Source organism: Lontra canadensis, unplaced genomic scaffold (genome assembly GCF_010015895.1).
Source record: "Lontra canadensis isolate GAN:19392208 unplaced genomic scaffold, GSC_riverotter_1.0 scaffold25, whole genome shotgun sequence".
Taxonomy (NCBI): domain Eukaryota; kingdom Metazoa; phylum Chordata; class Mammalia; order Carnivora; family Mustelidae; genus Lontra; species Lontra canadensis.
This window is the reverse complement of record NW_022631019.1, coordinates 3762534-3784974: the sequence shown is the minus strand read 5'-3', so window position 1 is coordinate 3784974 and position 22441 is coordinate 3762534. Positions and strand designations below refer to the sequence as shown.

Sequence of the window (22441 nt, the reverse complement as noted above, 5' to 3'; positions counted from 1 at the left end):
GCCTCATTTCCAGTCTGGTGTGTGGGGTCCACCCCAGGCAGCCTGAGGGCCCGGCCCCATGCCCCTCCCTCCTGCCGCCCCACAGCCTCTGTCCGAGGTGCTGAAATCCATGACCGCCTCCTGCCATCCTTACCTTGGCTGGACTGAGGGCTGGGGTAAAGCCTGCCTCTCAGGTGTCTTCAAGGGTGGTTTCTTGAAACTGGCCAGACACTACACCCTCGGGAAAATAGATGTCCCTGTCTGACCCCTGCCTCCCCAGAGGACTGTGGCAGAGCGGGGAGCTGTGGGCCCAAGGCTTTGCATTGGCATCTGCCCTGGGAGCAGGAGCCCTTGCTAGGCTGTCCTGCCCCAGGCAGGTTCCAGCAGCAGCCAGGACCGGCTTCGTCCCTGGAGCCCTGCACAGCAAGTCAGTATTCCGGGAAAGACCCAGTTCCGGAAAGGCGCAGAGGCCCTGCTGTCTGCCAACGGCCAGCTAAGCACACTGACTCAGTGACTCAGCGGCTTAATGAGCATAAAAGATTTGGGAGCTGAGAGCCCGGTGGGAGACAGTCGGGAAGTGCAGGGAGCCGTGGGGGAGTCCTTTCCCAGCTGTATCTTGGGAAGAGCCTCCCTTCTGGGGAAAGACTCTCACCTCTTAAGGGAATGCCTGAAAAGGGCAGAGATCCGGTGGGACCCTCCCCAGAGCCTCCAGACAGACCCACCGCCTTTGCTTCCGCCTTCCTTTCTCCCACCTGCTTCTATCTTTCCCCTCTCCCATCCTGCCCCTTCCCCACCTCATCTGCAGCCTTCTCCCCCCACCCCCGACCCCCAGTGCTGTTTCCCAAGCTCATTTGCCACCTTTCGAGTTCTCCGTTGTTTCCATACTTCTCTTTGCTTACCTTGAAAACAGTCAACAGCCAACTTGAAAACGCCAAGCCCCATGCTGGTAATTAGAGCCTCTGTGCCCAGCCTCTCCTGCAGACCCAGGCCAGGAGGGGGCTGGGAAGGGCTTTGCAGTCCACTTGCATCTGGAGAGGCGGAGAGTAAACATACAGCCTCCTTGGAGGGGCAGTGCCTTTCTGGTGGTGGTGCTCTGGCTTGAACGCCCTTATCTCCATATAAATGGGCCATTTGGTGCCTGTGCAGACGGGAAAGTAAATCAAGGAAGCCAAGCTTGAGAGCAGCCCAAATTACCTCGTCTCCTCCAGAGCCAAGGCGCGGGGAGGGGAGGTGGAGGAGGTGGGCTGGGGCCGCAGCAGCTTCTGGAGGGCCCACAGACAGACGAAGCTGGGACGTGTGGTCTACAGTAATTACGGGTTTTGCTCAACAGGGGGGTGCACGCGCCTGCAGGGAGGGCGGGTGCTGGCTCACACCCCCTGCAGCTTTGCCCGCCTGCTCCCCGGGGTTCCTCCCACCCTCGTGCACTTCGGTTTTTTTGGCTCTGGACATCACGTCCTGCACAAATTCCTGGGGCCCAGTGCTCTCCCGTCACACTGGTTAAAATCCTCGAGTCTATAGAAACTTGATTCAGACTGAAGCAGAGCCTGAGCCTCACCCTAGGGGGGGTCCAGGTCGGCTGCACTGACCTGGGGGCCCAGGCACCGGGGGCAGGACCCTGGCCCAGTGCTGGCTTGGGGCAGCCCCTCAGGCTGGGCTTGTGCGGGCTGTGAGCAGCCTAATGCTGCATGATCTGCGAAGCGTGGGCGACTGACGGTGCTGGGGCGGGGTTGGGGCGCGTGGAGGGCAGTCCCGCCGCCCAGGACTCTGGGTTTTCTTCTGGCCCCTGTTGCCCTCACCAATCTCCTTTCTCTTCCAGGGGAGCAACGATGAGCTGTCAGAAAACGAAGAGGATCTGGAAGAGAAGTCAGAGAGTGAGGGCAGCGACTACTCCCCTAATAAAAAGAAGAAGAAAAAGCTCAAGGACAAGAAGGAGAAAAAAGCCAAGCGAAAAAGGAAGGATGATGATGAGGACGATAATGACGACGGGTGTCTGAAGGTAACCCCCGGGTCCCGGCCGGAGGGGCCTGGGCTCGAGTAGGACGCCCGGCTTGGATGGGCCGCTCCTCTGCTTTCTGGCCTGGGAGCCCCCACAAGCAAAGGGGCAGAGCATCCTTCCGCCCCGGGGGGGTGTGTGTGCCTGTGGGGGGGCACTGCCAGGGCAGGTGGGCCTGTCGGCATGGGTGTGGACGCAGGTGTGTGAGGAACACTGTGCCCAAGTTCTGGAGATACATTTGCAATAACGATGGGTAACATTTAGGAGTTGGGGGCAGGGAGACTTGGAGCAGCCACTTGCTGACGTATTTTCTGCCCCTCTGTCTGCTGGGGTGCGCAGCTCTGTCTGAGGACAGTGGAGTTCTCACGCACGTTGTGGGTCAGGAGCCTCTCCCTTGGAGCGTTCTGGGGAAACAAGCCATCGGATGAGCCCCGGCCAGCGAGAGGCGGCCAGGCGGCCCTGCTTCCCGCGGAAGGGGACTTGGTGACTCCGTGTGTGTTCTGAATTTCTGGCCGCATGGGCATCTGAGAGGGTGTCCCATGAGCGCAGGTCCGGGCATGGAGGGGCCTGCGGCTCTCCCTGGGGGGAAAAGTGGCTTCTCCATGCACATGTGGCCTAATGCGAAGCAGGTCTAGGCCCCGCAGGTCTCGGAGCGGTGGCAGGGCTCCTTGGGGAGGGGACGGGCCCTGGGCCCAGCTCTCGGGCAGCCGCAGGTGTCAGCAAGTCCGCACAGCCCCAAGCTCAGGTTGGGCTAGTCGTGGATTCGAAGATAAGGGCCCGTATATACCAGTCCCGCTGGTGAGGCAGAGATGGTGGCCGTGGGCCACTGAAGTCAGAAAGCACTGTGGCATCCTGGCACCCGAAGGATTTCATTAGCCAGCAGGTGTGTTGCAAACCGTCTGTGACTGATGGCAGCTGAGGGCAGACAGCTTGCAGGATGAATTTGTGGGCCCGATCTGGGGTTCTCCTGCGGCACTGTCACCGACTCAGGCTCCTGCCGCTCTGCTTCCTGCTGGGAGCAAGGCCCCAGAGGCTTCCAGGAATGGCTGCGTGTGTGGGGCCGGTGGACCATGGGAGGGCATCCCCCAGGGGAACCCCTCTGAACAGGCAGGCCTTGTTCCCAGCTCCTGGGACCGCAGGAGGCTGGGTGCCCTCCTGGGTGGTCTTCTGCTGCAGGGGCAGACAGCCCAGCTCGGAGGGGCTTAGGCAGTGATGGGGTTTGCTGGACTGGTGGCCCGGGAGTTGAGAGGGCAGGGGGCTTCCAGCTTGGGGTGTTACCCAGGGCTTGTGTCTTCACATCTTCACCCTGCCCCTGGGGGGTCAGCTCCGGGCTCCGGCTCCGGCACCCTGGGGGCTGAGCGTGGGTGTCACGGCAGCTCTGGGCTTCCTGGCTACCCAGGGCCCCTCCAGCAGCTGGGAAAGCGGCCTGAGTCCTCGTTCATTGTCCACATGGGAGACCCAGTGGCACCTGGCCCTGGGGACTGATGGCCAGTGGAGGGGCGATGGTGACCTGGGCCAGTGACCGCTCCTGGGTGTGGCTGGTGCTGACTGGCTGAGTGGGTCCACGGGTGGGGCTGGGATAGGGCTGCCTGGAACCAGTGTGACAGGGGGCAGGGGTGGCCCTATTCTAAGCACTTGTGCTAACTTGTTCCCTCCTGGGAGGCAGGTGCTGCTATCCCATTCTACAGACAGGGAAGCTGACACAGACAGGTGCCTGTGTGGGGGCAGAGTCAGGATTAGAACCAGGGGCTGTGTGGCTCTAGAGCCCGGGCTCACGGCCAGCACGCCCATCCCCACTTGACCCCAGCTGGCCCGGCTGTCCACAGAGCTGGCTGTGTGCCCCTGGGGAGTCACACGCCTCCTTGGGCCTTGTGCCCCATCTGGAAAGTGAAGCAGTAGCCAAGGGGCCCTCGCATGTGTCTGCCTTCCGCTGGGCCCTTGCCCCATCCCCCAACCCGGCCCTGGAAGCTGGAGAGGAGCGGTCTGTCATTTCATGGGCTCCATGTGTGACTCTGCGGGGGGACATCCCGAGGCCGCCTCATCTCTCCCCAGCCTCAGGCAGCCCTTCAGCCCTCCTGCCTCCCTAGGGACACTAACCTTTAGGCTAACCCCACAGGCTGCTGTTCTGGCCTGGGGCCCAAACTCACAGGACACATTCTTCCCAGAGAATGAGCTCTCTTACTGTCTCTGCATAGAGGGGGTGTGCACAGAGCATCCGCCCCCCAGAACCCTTACACTAAACCCCCAGGCTTGGCCCTGCACCCCCCTCACGCATTGGTGTCTGAGCCCTTGCCACTGACCAGGGGGCAGGTGGGCTGGGAGGGGGAGGGCGGGTAGGAACGGCAGACACAGGCTCCCCGCCCATTCCTAGGCCTCCTGGGTGGGGGCTCTGGGGTGGGGGTGCAGGTCAGAGGCCCGTGCTCTGACCCCACCTCTGGCCTGGGTGTCCCTAGGAGCCCAAGTCCTCGGGGCAGCTGATGGCCGAGTGGGGCCTGGATGACGTGGAGTACCTGTTCTCGGAGGCTGACTACCGCACTCTGACCAACTACAAGGCCTTCAGCCAGTTCCTCAGGTGGGCCGTACCCCCAGCCACAGTGGCAGGCGTCCATGGGAACTGCAAGTTAGGGGACAGAGCCCCAGGCTCCTGGGGTGCAGGGGGCCATCCAGCTGACAGCAGCCCTGGGCAGAACCCCTTTCATTTTAACAGATGGTCCAGCCTTCTCTTGCTTGCCCTGAGCCCTGGGGATGGTGGTCCTGGTCAATCCCCTTAAGCCCTCATGGGCTCTCTCAGCTCTGGAAGAAATGGGACTAGACACCTGGTGGCCCACGGGAGGCTCCTCCCTCTGGTCCTTCAGGTGGTACAGGGTCTGGAAACCCAATGGGAAGATCGCCAGCCAACCATGTAAATAGGAATCAGAAATGTTTGGGGACGGACTGGAGTTCCGGGCCGTGTCCTCTTCCCTGCGCCCTGCCTTGCTGTCTGCTTGGTTCGCCCAGCCTGGAACAGGGGGCTTCCCCCAGGTGTGGGAGAAGAAGAGGGTGCCTGGGGACGCCTGGGTGGCTCAGTTGGTTGGACGACTGCCTTCGGCTCAGGTCATGATCCCGGGGTCCCGGGATCAAGTCCCACATCGGGCTCCCAGCTCCATGGGGAGTCTGCTTCTCCCTCTGACCTTCTCCTCGCTTATGTTCTCTCTCACTGTCTCTTTCTCAAATAAATAAATAAAATCTTAAAAAAAAAAAAAAAAAAAAAAAAAAAGAAGAGGGTGCCTGGGTCGTCAGGGGGTCTCATCCTCTTCACGGCGATGGTTTCATCCCACACAGGCCCCTCATCGCCAAGAAGAACCCGAAGATCCCCATGTCCAAAATGATGACAGTGCTGGGAGCCAAGTGGCGGGAGTTCAGCGCCAACAACCCTTTCAAGGGCAGCTCAGCAGCGGCCGCTGCGGCGGCCGTGGCTGCAGCCGTGGAGACAGTCGCCATCGCCCCTCCGCTGGCTGTCAGTCCCCAGCAGGCCCCCCAGCCTGTACCTATCCGCAAGGCCAAGACCAAGGAGGGCAAGGGTAAGGCTGTGGGCGGGGGTGGGCACCCAGCTCTGCTGGCAGAGTCTCTCTCCAGACCCTATAGCCTCGGGCAGCTGGGACAGCTGAGGCAGGCTTTACCGAGGACTTAGTGTCTCGGTTGACCTTGGACCCACTCGTCCTTTCTCAGCTGTATTGTGGCATCATAGCTTCTGTCCCGCTTCCCCTTTCGGGGCTGCAGAGAAGCAGGGGAGACGGTGTTCTCAGAGCTTCAGGACTTTTGCACCTGGCCCCCTCCGACTTGGTGTGGAAGAAGGGAAGGGGGAGGCCCCTGTTGCTGGGAGTTGGGGGGGCTCTTGAGTTTGAGGAGAAGGGGTCCCAAGGTTGGCCCCCTGACCCCACTTGTCTGAGTACCCAGCCCTCGGGGTGATGGACGTGCATGTGTGTGGCTGCGGTCTGGGCTGGCTTCCCTGGGAGGCCTGGAGGGAGGTCCAGATAGATAATCGGATTCAGTGGTGGGTATCTGGTGTCTGGGGAGAAGAGGGACAGCAGAGGCTCTCTGTGACTTCGAGTCCCCGAGGGAGGGACCTCCCCTAGGTGGAGAATTTCTGTCCCCACTGGGGTAGAGACCTGCATCTCCCCAGGGTGCTCAAAGGTGGGGTCACCAGTAGCTCAGCCTTTCCGGGTACTCTGATTGGATTTTGATGGAGGGGCTAAGGGGGTTCTGCGCACCCATTTTTTCAGCCCCAAGGAGCTTTGGTTTCTGGGATGCTGAACCCCTTTTCCAGGTCTCTGTGGGGTCCCGGTGGGCAGAGTGATATGGGGTTTAGAACCTGCTCCTGCGCTGCTTCCGGCTGGCTTCCTTCCTGGGCCTCCCCAGCCTGCCTCGCTTTTTCATTTCCTCCTGGGCGCCAGCCACTGAGCTATCGATTCCCGGAGCTGCCCATTCAGAGCCTGAGAAATTGAAATAGATTTTCTATGGCATCATGGAGGTTACAACGGGGCTCCTAGCCCCATCTGGGTGTGATGCAGCTGAAGGAGGGCGCAGGGCAAGTCCGCCTGCCGCCCAGGCTCCGTCTTCCCCACTCGGCCCAGTGGGAGAGGCTGTTGAGGGGCCATTACTGCCCTGGTGGCTAATTGGCCTGTGGCCGGCCCCACAAAAACAACCTCAACCTTGCTGGCTGCTTGGGATCTGGTGTTTGCCGTGGGTGACTGGGCACAGGGGGGGCCTTGACCCGGGAGCCACCTGGAGGCTGGTGGCTGGGGAAGGGCTACTTGTCCTCCAGAGCCCAGGTTTGGACCCCAGGGGAGTGGGTGTGCCCATGGTGGCCTTGCTGGCCACAGGGGGCCATGGCTTCACTGGGGACAGCTCCTTTCTGGGGAGAGGGGACAGGACAGGGCTGTTCCCAGGATGGCCGGCAGTTCTGCCATTCATGGAACAGGGCAGTGGTGGCCGGAGCGGAGATGGAAGGGGGCTTGCTGTGTCACTTTTATGCAAGAACATCCCCGCTCAGACTTCTCATCTGGCAAGGGGCGGCGGCAGAGTGACCCTTCCCTAACGGAGTCCCTCGGGGCCGACTGGAATCATGGCACCAGGTGAGCCAGCCGTGGCCGTGTGGATGACCCTCTGTCACTTTGCAGGGCCAGGAGTGAGGAAGAAGATCAAAGGCTCCAAGGATGCCAAGAAGAAGGGCAAGGGGAGAAAGGTGGCCGGGCTCAAGTTCCGCTTTGGAGGGATCAGCAACAAGAGGAAGAAAGGCTCCTCGGTGAGTGTGTGTGTGAGAAGGTGGACTGCGACGTGTGTGAGTGTGAATGGGAATGTGGGTTTGTGAGCACGCGCGTATGTGTGTGTAAGTGTGTGAGCGGACTGGAATGTGTGTGAGCACGAGTGTATGAATATGAGCGTGTATCTGTGAGCATGGGTGTGTGAGTGTGTAAATAGGTGAGTGGACTAGAATGTGTGTGAGCACAAGTGTGAGAATGGAAACGTGTGTATTTTTGAGCATGAGCGTGTACAAATGTGAGAGTGGACTGGAATGTGTATGAGGATGAGTGTGTGAGTGGGAGCGTGTGTGTTTGTGAACACAAACGTGAGTGTATGAATGTGTGAGTGGCCTGGAATGTGTAAACATGAGTGTGTGGGCATGTGTATTTGTGAGCATGAGCGTGTGAAAGGACTAGAATGCATGGGAATCCAAGTGTGTGTGAATGGGAACATATTTGTGAATGTGAGCACATGAGTGTGTAAATGTGTGAGCGGACTGGAATGTGTGTGGGCATGAGTGTGAATGAGAGTATGTGTATTTGTAAACATGAGCATGTGCTTGTGTAAATGTATGAGCGGACTGGAATGTGTGTGAACACGAGTGTGTGTTTGTGAACGTGAGTGTGTGTGTAAATGTGTGGGTGTGTGATAGGGTGGACTGGGATGTGTGTGAGAGACAGAGAGACCACAGGTACTTGGCCACATGTGTGGGTGTGTGAGCGGCCTTCCGCATTCCGCATGTGTGAGTGCGCATGTGCATGCGTGTGCCCCGCGAAGGCAGGGTGGTCGGGATGCAGGGCTGTCAGCCTGCGCTCCTGAATGAGGACTCCGGGTGGGGAGCTCTCCCTCCACCCCGCTGGGCTGGGGGCTTACCTCTGGCTCTGCTGCATCTGGGTAGCAGGTGGGAGTGTCATCTGGCCCCTAAGAGTCCTGATGGGGCCTGCGTGCTTGGGTCACCCCAGGAGGGGTGGCAAGTAGGCAGGATCAGGCTGGGCTGGAGCTCTGCCCCTCCCTTGCCCTTCCAGGGTCAGCTCTGGCACCAGGTTCAGACTGACGCTAAGTCCCCGTCTGAGCCTTTGGCCCTCCCTTCTGCACGGCAGGGAGCATGCATACCCTTCCCACCCCCTCAGGGCACCTGTTTGCCACACCCTGCCCCACCCCTGTAGAGGGGCAGAGTTGGAAGCCACTCCTCTGTCCCTTGGTAGAGGCAGATGACAGAATCTGAGTTTAGCTGCTCTAGAGGGGAGCACGGAGAAGCACGTGTGACCCAGCCCACAGCTGCTGCTCCCGCTGAGCTCAGCAAGTCTTTGTTGAGCACATTTTCTTGTGCCAGGCTCTCGGCTCAGCCATGGTGGGCCCTGCTCAGGGAGTGTTCATGGTCTGGAGGGTGTCTGGGAGATACACAGAGGGAGAGCTAATAACAGGCAGATGGGACAGACCAGACCTGGCACACAGGCTGTGCAACAGGTCCAGTCAAGGAGAGATCTGGGAAGGCTCCTTGGAGGAGGTGTCCTTAGGGCTTTTCCTTGAGGAAGGTGGAGGAGTTTGGCAGGGTGGAGAGCAGGGCTTAGAGGAGAGGTATGGAAAATGTGAGTTGTGTCTGAGGGCTGGAGAGGAGGGCTTGGGGAAGGTGGTAGGACGTTAGGCTAGACTGATGCGGGGGGCCCTTTGGGGTTGCGAGCCAGGTGGAGAGAACTTGCAGCCTCCACCATGCCCTGCCCTACCCCATCCTCTGCCCAGGCCAGGGAGGCCCTTGGGATGAGCCCCCAACGCAGGCTCTAGGCTCACGGGTCCCCACCCCCACCGCAGAGCGAGGAGGACGAGCGGGAGGAGTCGGACTTCGACAGCGCCAGCATCCACAGCTCCTCCGTGCGCTCCGAGGGCTCCGCCGCCCTGGGGAAGAAGAGCAAGAGGCGTCGCAAGAAGAGGAGGAGTAGGACTCCTGGGGCGCCGCCGGCCGGGTAGAAGGGGCGGGGTGCAGAGCGCCCCGTGGTCAGCAGGGGAGGGCCTCCTCGTGCTCCGTTACACAGTTCACCGGTGCTTCCTCACCCCAGAGGGCTCTGGGGTCAGGGGAGGGGTCTTGTCCCACTGAGGCTAAATCCGGGACTTTTGATGTAGGCCCCTGGGGCGTGTGCACTGGCAAAGGGGGCCCTGGAGAAGGAAGTGCCCCGCAGCCGCCTGCGCCATCTGCCCTGTTGCGCCTTCTCCCCTCCCTCTCAGTCCCCAGCTCACCCTCTTCCCCGGCCGCTTTTACTTCCAACCCCCTCCCCACCCTCAGCCTTTCCTCAGACATTGGTTCATGCCTCCCTGCCCATCCACCATCCATCCATCCAACACCTATTAAGCACCTACTGGGTACCGGTCCTGCCTGGGGTGGAGATTGCTTGCACCTTGGGAGTGGGGACCGGGCCCTCCACCACCGCCTCTGCCCTTCCCCAGTTGACGACGGGGATGGCTACGAGACGGACCACCAGGACTACTGTGAGGTGTGCCAGCAGGGCGGGGAGATCATCCTGTGTGACACCTGTCCGCGGGCCTACCACCTCGTCTGCCTTGACCCAGAGCTGGAGAAGGCTCCAGAGGGCAAGTGGAGCTGTCCCCACTGTGTAAGCCCGCGGCCGAGGCTCTGGGACGGGGGCGCGGCCGGTGCCTGGCTCCCGGGTGGCGCAGTATCGCGCGGCCCGCGGGGCGGTGAAGAAGGGGAGAGGCGCGCGGGAGGGGGAGAGCCGTGCGGCGCGGAGGGGGCCCTGGCCCGAGGTGCCTCCACCCGGATGCTCCTCTCCAGGAGAAGGAGGGGATCCAGTGGGAGCCGAAGGACGACGACGACGACGAGGAGGAGGGCGGCTGCGAGGAGGAGGAGGACGACCACATGGAGTTCTGCCGCGTGTGCAAGGACGGCGGCGAGCTGCTCTGCTGCGACGCGTGCCCCTCCTCCTACCACCTGCACTGCCTCAACCCGCCGCTGCCCGAGATCCCAAACGGTGAATGGCTCTGCCCGCGCTGTACTGTGAGTGTTACGCCCGCCCCGCGCCGCCCGCGCCGCCCCGCCCCGGCCCCGCCCCCGGCAAGCACTTCCCCGCCCACCTGGGCCACGCCCCCGGCAGGCCCTGCCCACAAAGGCCTCGCTTTGCCTGCCCGGGCCACGCCCACCCACGAATGCTGCCGCTGAGCTCCAGGCCTCGCCCCACCAGAGCCGCCCGTCCACCAAAGGCTCCGCCTCTGTAGGGCTAAGCCCCGCCTACTCACAAAGCCCCACCCACCGAAGGCCCAGTCTCTGCGGGCCCGGGCGGCACCTGCGATGTCCCCGAGACGCTGGCCGAGGACCCGCTCCTTGCAGGTCCCGCTCTGCGGGCCGCCAACAAAGGCGGGAGTCCCGGTCCACCACAGTGCCCCCACCCATCCCGAGTCCCGCCCCCTGCCTCACTAAGACCCTCTCTGCGGCTCGACCCCATTGAGACCCCATTGAGACCCCATTGAGACCCAGACGCAGTTTTCCCTGAACCATAACGGAGAGGGACACCAGCCACACAGCCGCTGTCCATTGGACATCCCTTTACGGCTTCCGTCTTTCCGAGTACAGACGTTTGTTATGCCCATTTTTAGATGACGTAACAGGCTCAGGGAGGGAAAATGCTTGTCTCAAGCCGCACAGCAGCAGAACTGCCCGCTCAGCCCCTTCCCGGACCTGGCTGCTGTCCCAGGGCTGGGGGTGGTGAGAGGGCAGGAGGCAGGGGGACGAGAGTGCCCCACACCCTGCCCCCAGTGGCCGAGTGGGTTTGAAGGCCCCCAGGCCCACCCCCAGTGCTGGATTCCCCACCCTCCGGATCCTGGGCTGTGCCGTGGCATGCCCCAGTTCCCCGGTGTGCGTCTGGGCTTCTGGTGTGTGTGCGTGTGTGTGCGTGCATGTGCACACACCTGCGTTGCCCATCTCCCGTGTGTGCTGCGTGTGCGGGCTCCTGAGGACAGGGCGGCATGGCGGAGTTATGGTGGGGCTGACCTGGGGAGCAGGGCAGCTTGTTGGAGAGAGCCTAGTGACAGCCTGATGTCCCTGGGGCCTCGGTGGGGGGGGCCCTGTGGCTAAGCCCTGAACTTGGGGACCCTCCTGTGTCCACAGTGCCCCCCTCTGAAGGGCAAAGTCCAGCGGATCCTACACTGGAGGTGGACGGAGCCCCCTGCCCCCTTCATGGTGGGGCTGCCGGGGCCCGACATGGAGCCCGGTGTCCCCCCACCCAAGCCCCTGGAAGGCATTCCGGAGAGAGAGTTCTTTGTCAAGTGGGCGGGGCTCTCCTACTGGCACTGCTCCTGGGTGAAGGAGCTACAGGTGAGGCCCCCCGGCACCGGTCAGGTATAGCTGTGCCAAGGCTCTGGTCCTGAAAGGTGCGGGCTAGCACCGAGTGCGGGCCATTGTTGGGAGGCGGGGAGCAGGAGGCTGCCGGTGAGGTTGTCCTGCCTGGGACCCAGGCTAGGGGAGCTGCATCAGGGACACTGGGGAGCCACGGCCACCTGCCCCCCGTAACCTCTGCCGGTGCGCAAGCAGCTGGAGCTCTACCACACGGTGATGTATCGCAACTACCAAAGAAAGAACGACATGGACGAGCCTCCGCCCTTCGACTACGGCTCCGGCGATGAGGACGGCAAGAGCGAGAAAAGGAAGAACAAGGACCCTCTCTATGCCAAGATGGAGGAACGCTTCTACCGCTACGGCATCAAGCCCGAGTGGATGATGATCCACCGTATCCTGAACCACAGGTGGGTGCCTGCTGCCCGGGCCCATGGCCATGGGGCAGGGACACGCTCCGTGGCGCAGGCGCAGGACTGCGCGTGGGAGGTGTGGGGGCAAGAAGAAGAGATGGGGGGCCCCCCCGCTGCCGGCGACTGGACTGCCCCGCTGGAGGGAGTCATCTGAGGCACACAGGCACGTGCACACACGTGTGTTCTCACTCGTGGTGGGAGTGCAGGTCCAGAGTCATACGTGTAAGGGGGCAGCTTGATACACAGTCTGGGACACTTGCACCGAGTGGGACATCAGTGGGTCAGGACATATGTGCTCCTGACTTCAGCCAGAGCCTGATACCTGCGGGAGGGTCCTGGGGACCAAGGTGGCCTGAAGTGTGGGGGTGTGTGCACATTTGATCCTCCTTTAAAACAATAGCTAATGCTACTGAACACTATCTACCCTGACAGGTAGACATTTCATTTCTGTCTCTTTTATGGATGTGCAAACAGGCAGAGCGAGGTTGTTACTTGGCCAAAGTCACACAGCCAAGAGGCGGTGGAGCTGGGATTTGAACCTAGTGAGTTAGGGTGGTAGGACTTGCTTTCTTGGCTACTGTCCCAAACGCCCATGTCCCGAGATAACTCTTGGTGGCCCCAGGTGACTGTGATCAGAGGCTGCAGAAAGCTGGACGGAGACCAGGGTGGGCAGCCTGTGGGTCCTTGGAATTTGGCTTTGGTTTGGGGAACAGTGGGAGCTCTTGATGATTCTTGAGCTCAGGGGCTTGAGAACAGGCAGTAGCAGACAGGTGGGCACAGGGTGAGGACCGGAGTCTTCACTTGCCTTCTGTCTCGGCCTGATGGGGTCTGCCTGAGAGGAGCTTAGGGTCCGACGGCCAACCCCGGGTGTCCTGAGTGGTGGGGGCTGGGTAGTGCAGAGGGTAAGAACCTGAGCCAGACCCAGATTCCAACCCTGGCTCCCCGTTTCCTGGGCTCTGTGCCTCTGTGTTTCTCATGTGAAGTGGGATCGCAGGAGTAACTCCCTCCAGGCTGTGGCGAGGGTGAGGGCAGAGGGAGCACGCCAGCCCCTGCTAGAGCTGGCGTCAGTAAGAGGTGGGCAGGAGTGCCTGGAAGAGCTGCCTGCCCATGCCTGTCCCCACCGCCCCCCACCGAAAAAGTCTATTTATTTTTTTATTTATTAAGATTTTATTTATTTATTTGACAGAGACACAGTGAGAGAGAGAACTCAAGCAGGGGGAGAGGGAGAGGGAGGAGCAGGCCTCCCGCTGAGCAGAGGGGGCTCGATCCCAGGACCCCTGATCATGACCTGAGCTGAAGGCAGAGGCTTTAACCCACTGAGCCACCCAGGCGCCCCTGAGAACAACTCTTGAAAAGAGGGTTAGATCCTATGCACATCTGAGCTCCCCTCCCCCACTGAACTGATCCACAGGTTTTTTTTAACCTTTCTTAAATTGCATTTTAAAAACATGCATTTCGGTCTTCCCCCTTGCATTCAAGGCAGGCCGGGTGAATTTTCCCCACATTTATTTTCCCCACATTTATTTTCCCCACATTACTTGGCCAAGTCCGAGTAATGACTAATTTATTTAAAAAAACTGTTTCCATGGTGATGGAGGGTTGATCTTCCTCTTAAGGGTCCCCAGGGCAGCTGTAGGCTCAGCCCTTTTGGGGAGCCATGGCTTTGCTGACCCCGCCGTGCTCCCTGAGCTTGGTTGCGCACTCAGCTTGGGGTGAGTTGGGAGGCTTCGGGGACAGTCTGGTGTCTCCCCGTGGCCAGAATCGAGGTGCAGTCTGAGTAGCTTCTCTGGAGCACCCCCTTGGGCTGCTAGCTTGCTCATCCAGCCCCCGTGTCCCCGGGGGGTCTCCAGAAGAGGTCATCCCGCCTGCACGTGTGGGACTCTGTCTTAATTTACTTTGCAGAGGTGGGACCAGGATGGGCATGGCTCTGGGCCTTTGAATTTTTTAAGTGAAAATACAAAGTCCTAGGGTCCGGGGAGAGGACTGTCCAACTCAGAAATGCAGAATCCCAGTGTCCAGACACCCTGCCTCGATGGGACTCATCACGGTGACAGAGGGTGGGACTGTCGCTGGCTCTTTGCTCCTCTGTGAGCGTGGCCTGTCCCCTGTCCCTCTCTGGCTCTGCTGCTCATCCTCACCCTAGCTCCCCAGGGCATGTGGCAGTGGGGGTTTTGCATCGTGTGAGGTGTCCCCCGGACCCCAGCGCCCCCAGCCCCTGGCCCGGTGGCCCAGCCCGCCCCTCCCCCACCACTCATGTGCTGTGTTGCAGCTTTGACAAGAAGGGAGACGTGCACTACCTGATCAAGTGGAAAGACCTGCCCTATGACCAGTGCACCTGGGAGATTGACGACATCGACATCCCCTACTATGACAACCTGAAGCAGGCCTACTGGGGCCACAGGTGCGTGGGCTGCAGGGCTGTCCCCAGACCGCCGCCTCCTGCTGGCCTCAGCTTTGCTCATCTGCCTCCCCCACTCTTTCCCAGGGAGCTGATGCTGGGTGAAGACGCCAGGCTCCCCAGGAGACTGGTCAAGAAGGGCAAGAAGCTGAAGGACGATAAGCAGGAGAAACCGCCAGACACACCCATTGTGGATGTGAGTGGGGGGGTGAAGGGTGGGGGGTGGTGCTACCGGGTCCTGGCACCCCAGGCCTGGCCCTGGAGGATGGCATGTCCTGCGGGAGCGGTGTGCCACGGCCCCTCTGGTTCCGGCCACTTCAGCCGGGCATCTAATGGCACAAGGCGACAAAGACCCAGGCCCTCCCTGCTGGGGAGAGCTCAACCCTGGAGTTGGGGTCCCCCAGCCTGATGCGGAGGGACAGCTCCCTGGGCACAGAGGCCTTGGCCTCCTGTGAGTCTGCACTGTGCACAGACTGGGAGCACATGGTCTCTGCTCAGCATACAAAATACATCCCCAACACCCTAACACCTAGCTGCGAGCCGTCGGGGTGTGGACGGTTGACCTTTATTCATTTAGCAAACTTCTCTGGGGTGTCTGCCAGCTGTTGGAACAAGGACTCTGTCTCCATTTCAAGAAGTGTCCATCTCTCCCTGGGCCTGTAGTGGGTACACACAGAACCTCGGGGCTCAGCCTGGGACTAGGGGATGTCAGGGAGGACTTCTTGGGGGAGGCAGCCTTGAGCTGCAGGATATAAAGGAGACAGAGGGGATGTTTAGGGTTCAAGGAGAGGAAGCCCCTTAGGCAGGCAGCAAACAAATGTTGACCAAGTGCCCACCATGTCCCAGGTACCATGTGGGACTCAGAGTCATGAGCAGGACGAGTCGTGAACAGGACAAGTGCGATGACCACAGCCTGGGCTCCAAGTCAGAGAGTCCAACAATCAGGAAGCGACCCCTTTGGAAATGTACAGGGCTGCCCCAGGAGGACACAGAAACACCCAAGCCAGATTGGGAGTCAGGGAGGGCTTCCTGAAGGAAGAGGTGTTCTAGCCAAGCCCAGAAGGATGGATACGTTGGCAGGGATGAGAGGAGTGAGAATAGTATTGCCGGCAGAGGAGCAGTGTGTGCCAAACCCCGGGGGGTGGGCTCTGGGGCCCAGGACTCAGGGTGTGTCTGAGCATCTGCCTCTTCCGTAGCCCACAGTCAAGTTCGACAAGCAGCCTTGGTACATTGACTCCACGGGCGGCACGCTGCACCCGTACCAGCTGGAGGGCCTCAACTGGCTGCGCTTCTCCTGGGCCCAGGGCACGGACACCATCTTGGCCGACGAGATGGGTCTGGGCAAGACCGTGCAGACCATCGTCTTCCTCTACTCCTTGTACAAGGAGGTGCGCAGGCTGGGGCAGGAGTCCCGGGAGGGGGGCCGGCACCGGCTGCGGGCAGGGAGGCTCACCGCATCCGTCTGCCTCTGTCTCCAGGGGCACTCCAAGGGACCCTACCTGGTCAGTGCACCCTTGTCCACCATCATCAACTGGGAACGTGAGTTTGAGATGTGGGCACCCGACTTCTATGTGGTCACCTACACGGGGGACAAGGAGAGCCGCTCCGTGATCCGGGAGAATGAGTTTTCTTTTGAGGACAACGCCATTCGGAGCGGGAAGAAGGTGTTCCGTATGAAGGTGAGTGCTCCTCGTCCCCAAGGGGGACCCCAGGAAAGCTCTCGGCCTGCCCCTGGGGCCACAAGGCCCTGTGGCTGACCACGGGCTTCTCTCCAGGCAGAATTGCCAGCTGTATCAATGTCCTGGGGTTGATGTAACAAAATACCATGAACCAGAGGGCTGGAAATAACAGAGACTTACTTTCTCCTGGTTCTGGAGGCTAGATGTTGGTAGAGCCACGCTCCCTCTGAAGGCACTAGGGGGCCTCTGTCCTGCCTTCTCGGGCTTCTGGTGGCTGTTGGCGTTCCTGCGCTCATGGCTGCATCGCTCCCATCTCTGCGTCCAGGCCCTCGGCATTCCCCTTAGTATTAGAGACGCCACTTGTATTGGATTCAGGACCCCTCTGATCCAGATGACCTCATCACAACCCATTATCCCTGCAGAGATCATTGCTCCTGGAAGGGTCACATCCCGTGCTGCTGGGTGGACATGGACTGGGGGGACACGATTCAACCTAGGACACTGTCTGAGTGACCTCACATTCTGCTCAGCCAATGAGCTAACAGACCTGGCCCACAGAGCTGTGGAGGGTTGACTGAGCTAGGCAGGGCCTGTCTTGACTGTGTCCATGGGTCTCCAGGGGTCTTGTTGAAGGGCCTCATTGGGATCCAGCAGCTCTGGGGACAGCAGCTCTGAGCCTGGGTGGCTCAGCCGAGTTAAACGTCCAGCTCTCGTTTTTAGCTCAGGTCTGATCTCAGGATCTTGGGCTCGAGCCCCATGTCGGGCTCCGTGCTCAGTGTGGTGTCTGCTTGGGTTTTTCTCTCCCTTTCCCTCCCACCCCTCCCCACTTCCTGTTCTCTCTCTCCCTCTCTCTACAATCAATCAATCTTAAAAAACTAATAAAAATAAGAAATTGTGGTAAAATTCACAAACAGAAATTTCCCGTGATAACCATTTTGAAGCGCGCCGTTCGGAGGCATTAAGCACGTTCACTTTGTCCGGCAACCATCACCTTCCCCCGCATCCAGAACACTGTCGTCTTGCAAAACCCAAACTTGGCCCCCAGGAAGCAGGAACTCCCGTCCCCCTGCCCAGCCCCCGGCACCCTCTCTCTCACCCAGCCCTCTCCCTCTGTGATTTCGACTACTCTCAGTACCTTGTTTGGGGAAAATGGTATAGTATATGTTTTTTGGTGCCCGGTTCCCTTGCTGAACATTACATTGTTGGTCTCAGCCTGTGGTAACACGGGGTCGGAGCGTCCTCCCTTCTTAAGGCCGGATAACTTCCCACTGCTTGAAAAGGCCGCACTTTGCAATCTGCGTGCGTTCATCTGTCCACAGACGCTGGGGTTGTTGCCACATTTGGCTCTTGTGAAAACGCTGTAGACGTGAATGTGCTGATGTTTGGTCAAATCCCTGCTTCTGCTTCGTTGGGGCCTTTTGGGTCTGTACCCGGAAGAGGCCGTGTTGGATTCTGGGGGGACTCTGCATGTCATTTTGTGGGATCTGCCTGTGCTCTCTGGGTTCTCATGGCATTGCTCATGTAGACAGGATTGTGCCCTTTTTAACCGGAAGGGAGACTGAGGCCTGGGAGGTTATTTAACTTGACTGAGGTCTGGCTCCCAAGGACAGGGCCGGGTGCAGCCCCAGAGACGCCCTCTGCCCCTCTCTGGTCCCTCCCAAAGGGACGCCGGTCGTGGGGAGAAGCAGGCTTGGTTTGGCCAGGATGGGCTCCCTCCTTTGTGGGGTCCAGAGAAGGGTGAAGGCACAGGGCTCCTGACTCAAGCGCAGGGAACAGCTTTTCCCATTCTCCCGCGCTCCTTGTCTCCCCGCGGTGGTGGTTTCCGTTGGCTGTGTAATGCCGTGCTCCCTCAGCCTGGGGCTGCTCCCGGGTGCGTGTCCCCTCATGCCCGGGCCTGGCCCCCACGAGGCTGTGAGGTGTTGGGGTCTGCTGGGCAGGGCTGCCCAGGGCCCCATTGTCCCACAGGCCTCCTCTTACAAAACACAAATTCAACGCTCAGAATTTCAAGTCATTTGAAAGAGCATTTAACCCCAAGTGCGGGGACCACTTCTCTGTTTGAATCTTTGCTCTGCCAGCTACTGGCCATGGGGACCCGGGTGATCTTGCCCAGCCTGAGACCCCGCGAGCTGTACGTGGGGACAGGGACGGCGTGGCGGGAGTGGCTGTGAGGATGAGCGGGGCGTGAGGAGCTCAGGGCGGGCTCGGCCCCCGCGGCCACCTGCCAGCGGCGGGGCGGTGCTCTGGGCCCCAGCGGACCCCTCTGCTCTTCCTCTCAGGCCCAGGGCCTTTCTGGGCTCTCAGGGGCCCCGTCCACCCCTCCTCCATGCCTCCTTGTCTTTGGAGCCCCTCCCTGCTCCCCTCCCAGATGCTCCTCTCCCCCCGCAGAAAGAAGTGCAGATCAAATTCCACGTCCTGCTCACCTCCTACGAGCTCATCACCATCGACCAGGCCATCCTGGGCTCCATCGAGTGGGCCTGCCTCGTGGTGGACGAGGCCCATCGGCTGAAGAACAACCAATCCAAGGTGGGCAGTGCCGGCCGCTGGCCCCGGAGCCGCCCCGGGGCGGGGTGGGGGGGCCGGCTGGCCACCCCACTCCCCCTGACGGGCCTCCTGCCCCCCAAAGTTCTTTAGGGTCTTAAACAGCTACAAGATCGACTACAAGCTGCTGCTGACGGGGACCCCCCTTCAGAACAACCTAGAGGAGCTCTTCCACCTCCTCAACTTCCTGACTCCAGAGCGGTTCAAGTGAGTCGGGGGCCTGGACGGGGCAGGGGCGGGCGGGCAGGCAGGGGAGAGGCTGGCACCCGGACGGCTTGCGGGAACTTGGCTTCCTCATCAGTAGAATGAGTAAAGCCCACGTGAAGGGACCTGCACGGGAGGGTCCGTGGGGCTGCGCGTGCGGAGGGCTCAGGGGGACATGGGTGGTCCCAAATATGGCGACTGTTCTTGGCTCTACCCCAGGAGAACCCCAGGGATCCTCTGGGGCTCCTGTCCTTGCCCCCATGCCCTGGCTTGTGCCTTCCTCTCCACGGAAACCCAAGTGACCCCGTGGGTGACGGTGATGGGGGCAGCAGATGGGGAGTGGTGGTGGATACGGGGGTGAACACGGAGCCGCGGCCGGTGGGAGTCCTAGGGTCTCCTTCCCCGACCTCCCTGTCTTCACCAACCCTATTTTCCGACTCAGAATGGGGGGGTTTGGGTCGACAGTGCTGACTTTGGAATCGGGAGACGCAGATTGGCAGGCAGGCTGTACCATACAACCTTGGGCCCCCATCAGCCTCGGTTTCCTTTTCTGTAATATGGGTAAAGAGTTCTACAGATTTTGTGCCCTGGACAGCTTCGAGAAAGAGGAAGGTATCCTATGTGGCTGAGAGAGCTGTGCTGGGAAGTTGGGGTGCGAGCGTGGGCTCAGACGGACACCTCGGGCAGGGCTAAGGCTCCCACGCCCACCAGCCAACCGGCCTGCCCTGTGACCCTCTGGTCCCCCCACCCCAATCCTGGCTCCCTATGCAGAGGGCTTTGGCCTGCTTCTGTCCCCTGCTCCTGGCTCTCATCCCAGTTCCTTCTTGCAGCAATCTGGAGGGCTTCCTGGAGGAATTTGCCGATATCTCCAAGGAAGACCAGATCAAGAAGCTCCACGACCTGCTGGGGCCGCACATGTTGAGGCGGCTCAAGGCTGATGTGTTCAAGAACATGCCGGCCAAGACCGAGCTGATCGTTCGTGTGGAGCTGAGCCAGATGCAGAAGTGAGTGGGCACCCCGCCCGTCGGGGGCCACCGCAGAGCAGCATGCCTCCCGTCCCCTGGGCTTGTGTCCCTGATGGTCTGACCTAGCCTTCCGGCACTGCTTCCTGGGATGGTGGGGACAGGAGGACTCACCTGGAGGCCTTGACTCACCTTTTACACGCACTTCCTCCTTTGACCTCTTCGGCGGCCAGGCTTGGGGCTGTCCGAGTCCTTGCAGAGTCCCCAGGAACTCGCGGGGTGGCTCTGGGCCGGTGGCTTCCGCTCGTAGGTCTCCCCTGGTCTCTCCGTGAGCGCTGCTGGACCGGTGGCCCCTGGCCTCCCCGCAGAGCCGAGAGCGCGCTCTCGGAGGCCACGTGGCCCCGGCGTCCAGCCCGCCTTCCCTCCTTGCCCTGCCGCAGGAAATACTACAAGTTCATCCTCACGCGGAACTTCGAAGCGCTCAACTCCAAGGGCGGGGGGAACCAGGTGTCGTTGCTCAACATCATGATGGATCTGAAGAAGTGTTGCAACCACCCCTACCTCTTCCCCGTGGCTGCCGTGGTAGGTCCCCGTGGCCACCCCGTGGCCCCCGTAGCAGGTCCCCATGACCACCACGGTCAGGGCGTGAGGCTGCCGTCATAGGCTCCCTTTGCCTGCCGTGGTGAGTGTGTGTGGCTGTCCTGGGGCCCCTGGCTGTGGTGACAGGTGCTCAGCCCTCCCCGGGCGGGAGGACATAGAGGTGGTCCCTGTTAGTGCAGGTTTCTGAACACCCACCTCCATCCACGGCTCAGGCAGCTCCTCTCCTTCCTTTGGCCCGTCCTTGTGACCTCAGGGGGCAGTGGGGCACCTTTAGCCTCAGCAGTGGGGGATCCCAGGCTGATCTGGTTGCCCTCAGTCCCCGAGGGAGTCAGCAAGGCCTGAGTGGAGCCCCAGGTGACTGTGACCGGCAGCCCGGGGTGAGAGGCTGGCCCCGGCTCCAACGCCAGCTCTGGCCTGTGGTCTCAGGAGAGCCAGGGGTGCTTCTCTGAGCCTCTGCTTTTCCTTCTCTAAAATGGGACATAGCATCTGCCTGAGAGGGTAAGGACCAGATGCAGAAGTGCATGTGAAGTGGGCCTTCCTGGAGAGCCTGGCACGGCTGTCCTGTCACCCCCCACACGATTATTCTGGTTCTCACCAAAACCCTGTGCAGGGACTACGTCCCCCCTCCCCGAACAGCAGAGTGAGGCATGGGGGCTGTGTGCGGGCGAGCTGCACTTGAGGCTGCCCCAGATGGCTCTCCCCACTCTGGCATGGCAGGTCCTTGGGACTGACGTCCTGCCCAGCTGGGGTTCAGGGCCGGCCCGCCAGGATGCGCTTGCAGTGACCGCAGAGACCAGGCCCAGTTCCTTCTGGGAAGGCCCGGCTTGGCTTAAGACTCTGTCACCGGCCTGTTCGCTGATGTCCCCGGTGTCTTGGTGGCATGCCAGCAGGGGGAGACGGAGGGCGGGCCGGCGGGTCCTAGGTCTGCCTGGGAACACGGTGCTGGGAAGGGGCCCGTCTGCCTCTGCCGAGCCTGGCCTGACCCGGGCTTCGTGCTCAGCCCATCCCTGGCCTCTGTCCTTCCCTGCGGGCCTTTCTGGTGCAGAGCCCGAGGGGCGAGGGGAAGCGCCCCAGCACCCCAGCTTCTGCTGTATCTCCAGGAGGCCCCCGTCTTGCCCAACGGCTCGTACGACGGCAGCTCGCTGGTCAAGTCCTCAGGCAAGCTCATGCTGCTGCAGAAGATGCTCAAGAAGCTGCGAGACGAAGGGCACCGCGTGCTCATCTTCTCCCAGGTGAGCTGGCCCTGCGCCCGCCTCTCCGCCCCCCCAGCCTCCCCTCTGTGCCCTGCGGAGGGCACCCCCGCCCGCCGGCAGCCCTTGTGGCCTGGTGCTCTTCCCACGGGGACCGTGTGTCAAAAGTCACGCCCCTGTGGCCTGGCCTGACCCGGCCAAGGAGCCCCGGCCGGGCGCCAAGCTCACGGCGCTCAGGCACATCGGCTGTGAGGACCAGGGTCTTCCTCACCACTTGCTGCTTCCGGCTGGCTCCTCCCGAAGGCGTGGAGCCGGACTTGGCGTCCAGGCTGGCACGACAGCCCTTGCCCCTCACCCCTGCAGCCTGGCGTCCCAGGGGGCCCCAGGGCTGGCTTGGGAGGAGCCCGCGTGGGGGCCGTGCCGGGAGGCCCTCTCCAGTGTGCACAGAATGGCCTCCTGGGTGGTCGGAGGCGCGCTGTGCAGCCTTGGGGGCCAGCGGGTCTGTGTCCTCATCCCATCACCCGCCTGGTTGCGTCGTCCTCCACCAGGCTCTGTGCTAGGCACGGGGCCAGTCCCTGTCCTTGAGACACTCACAGTCCGGTGTGGGAGACGGAGGAAGAGACATGGTTATGTAGTTCTGGGGCATCTCTGTGATAGAAGTCACGGCAGGGTTCCTGTGGGAACCTGGTGGCAAAAATGCTGCTTCCGTGTGGTGGGACTGCGCCAGGCCCCTTGCTCGAAGCCCCCGAAGGGGATGTGACCCTCTCATACTAAAGTGGTAACAGCTGCTCCTGCTGGCGGCCCCCGGTCCCACCATGGGCCCGAGGGAGGCGGAGGGATTTGGGGAACGCTGACCAAGCCCG

General features: G+C 61.2%; 1 protein-coding gene across 1 annotated transcript in view; it reads left to right on the top strand.

Annotated features, from left to right (window-relative positions):
* The window catches only part of CHD5 (chromodomain helicase DNA binding protein 5), a 56142-nt gene that overhangs the window by 12549 nt on the left and 21152 nt on the right, over nucleotides 1-22441 (top strand). Inside the window, 18 exon segments of the mRNA XM_032863257.1 lie at nucleotides 1796-1975; nucleotides 4426-4544; nucleotides 5294-5532; nucleotides 7132-7256; nucleotides 9065-9188; nucleotides 9695-9861; nucleotides 10041-10262; nucleotides 11370-11576; nucleotides 11793-12004; nucleotides 14277-14408; nucleotides 14493-14601; nucleotides 15602-15793; nucleotides 15884-16084; nucleotides 18470-18607; nucleotides 18708-18829; nucleotides 19657-19830; nucleotides 20229-20370; nucleotides 21489-21620. Coding sequence (XP_032719148.1) covers nucleotides 1796-1975; nucleotides 4426-4544; nucleotides 5294-5532; nucleotides 7132-7256; nucleotides 9065-9188; nucleotides 9695-9861; nucleotides 10041-10262; nucleotides 11370-11576; nucleotides 11793-12004; nucleotides 14277-14408; nucleotides 14493-14601; nucleotides 15602-15793; nucleotides 15884-16084; nucleotides 18470-18607; nucleotides 18708-18829; nucleotides 19657-19830; nucleotides 20229-20370; nucleotides 21489-21620 — 2937 coding nt within the window.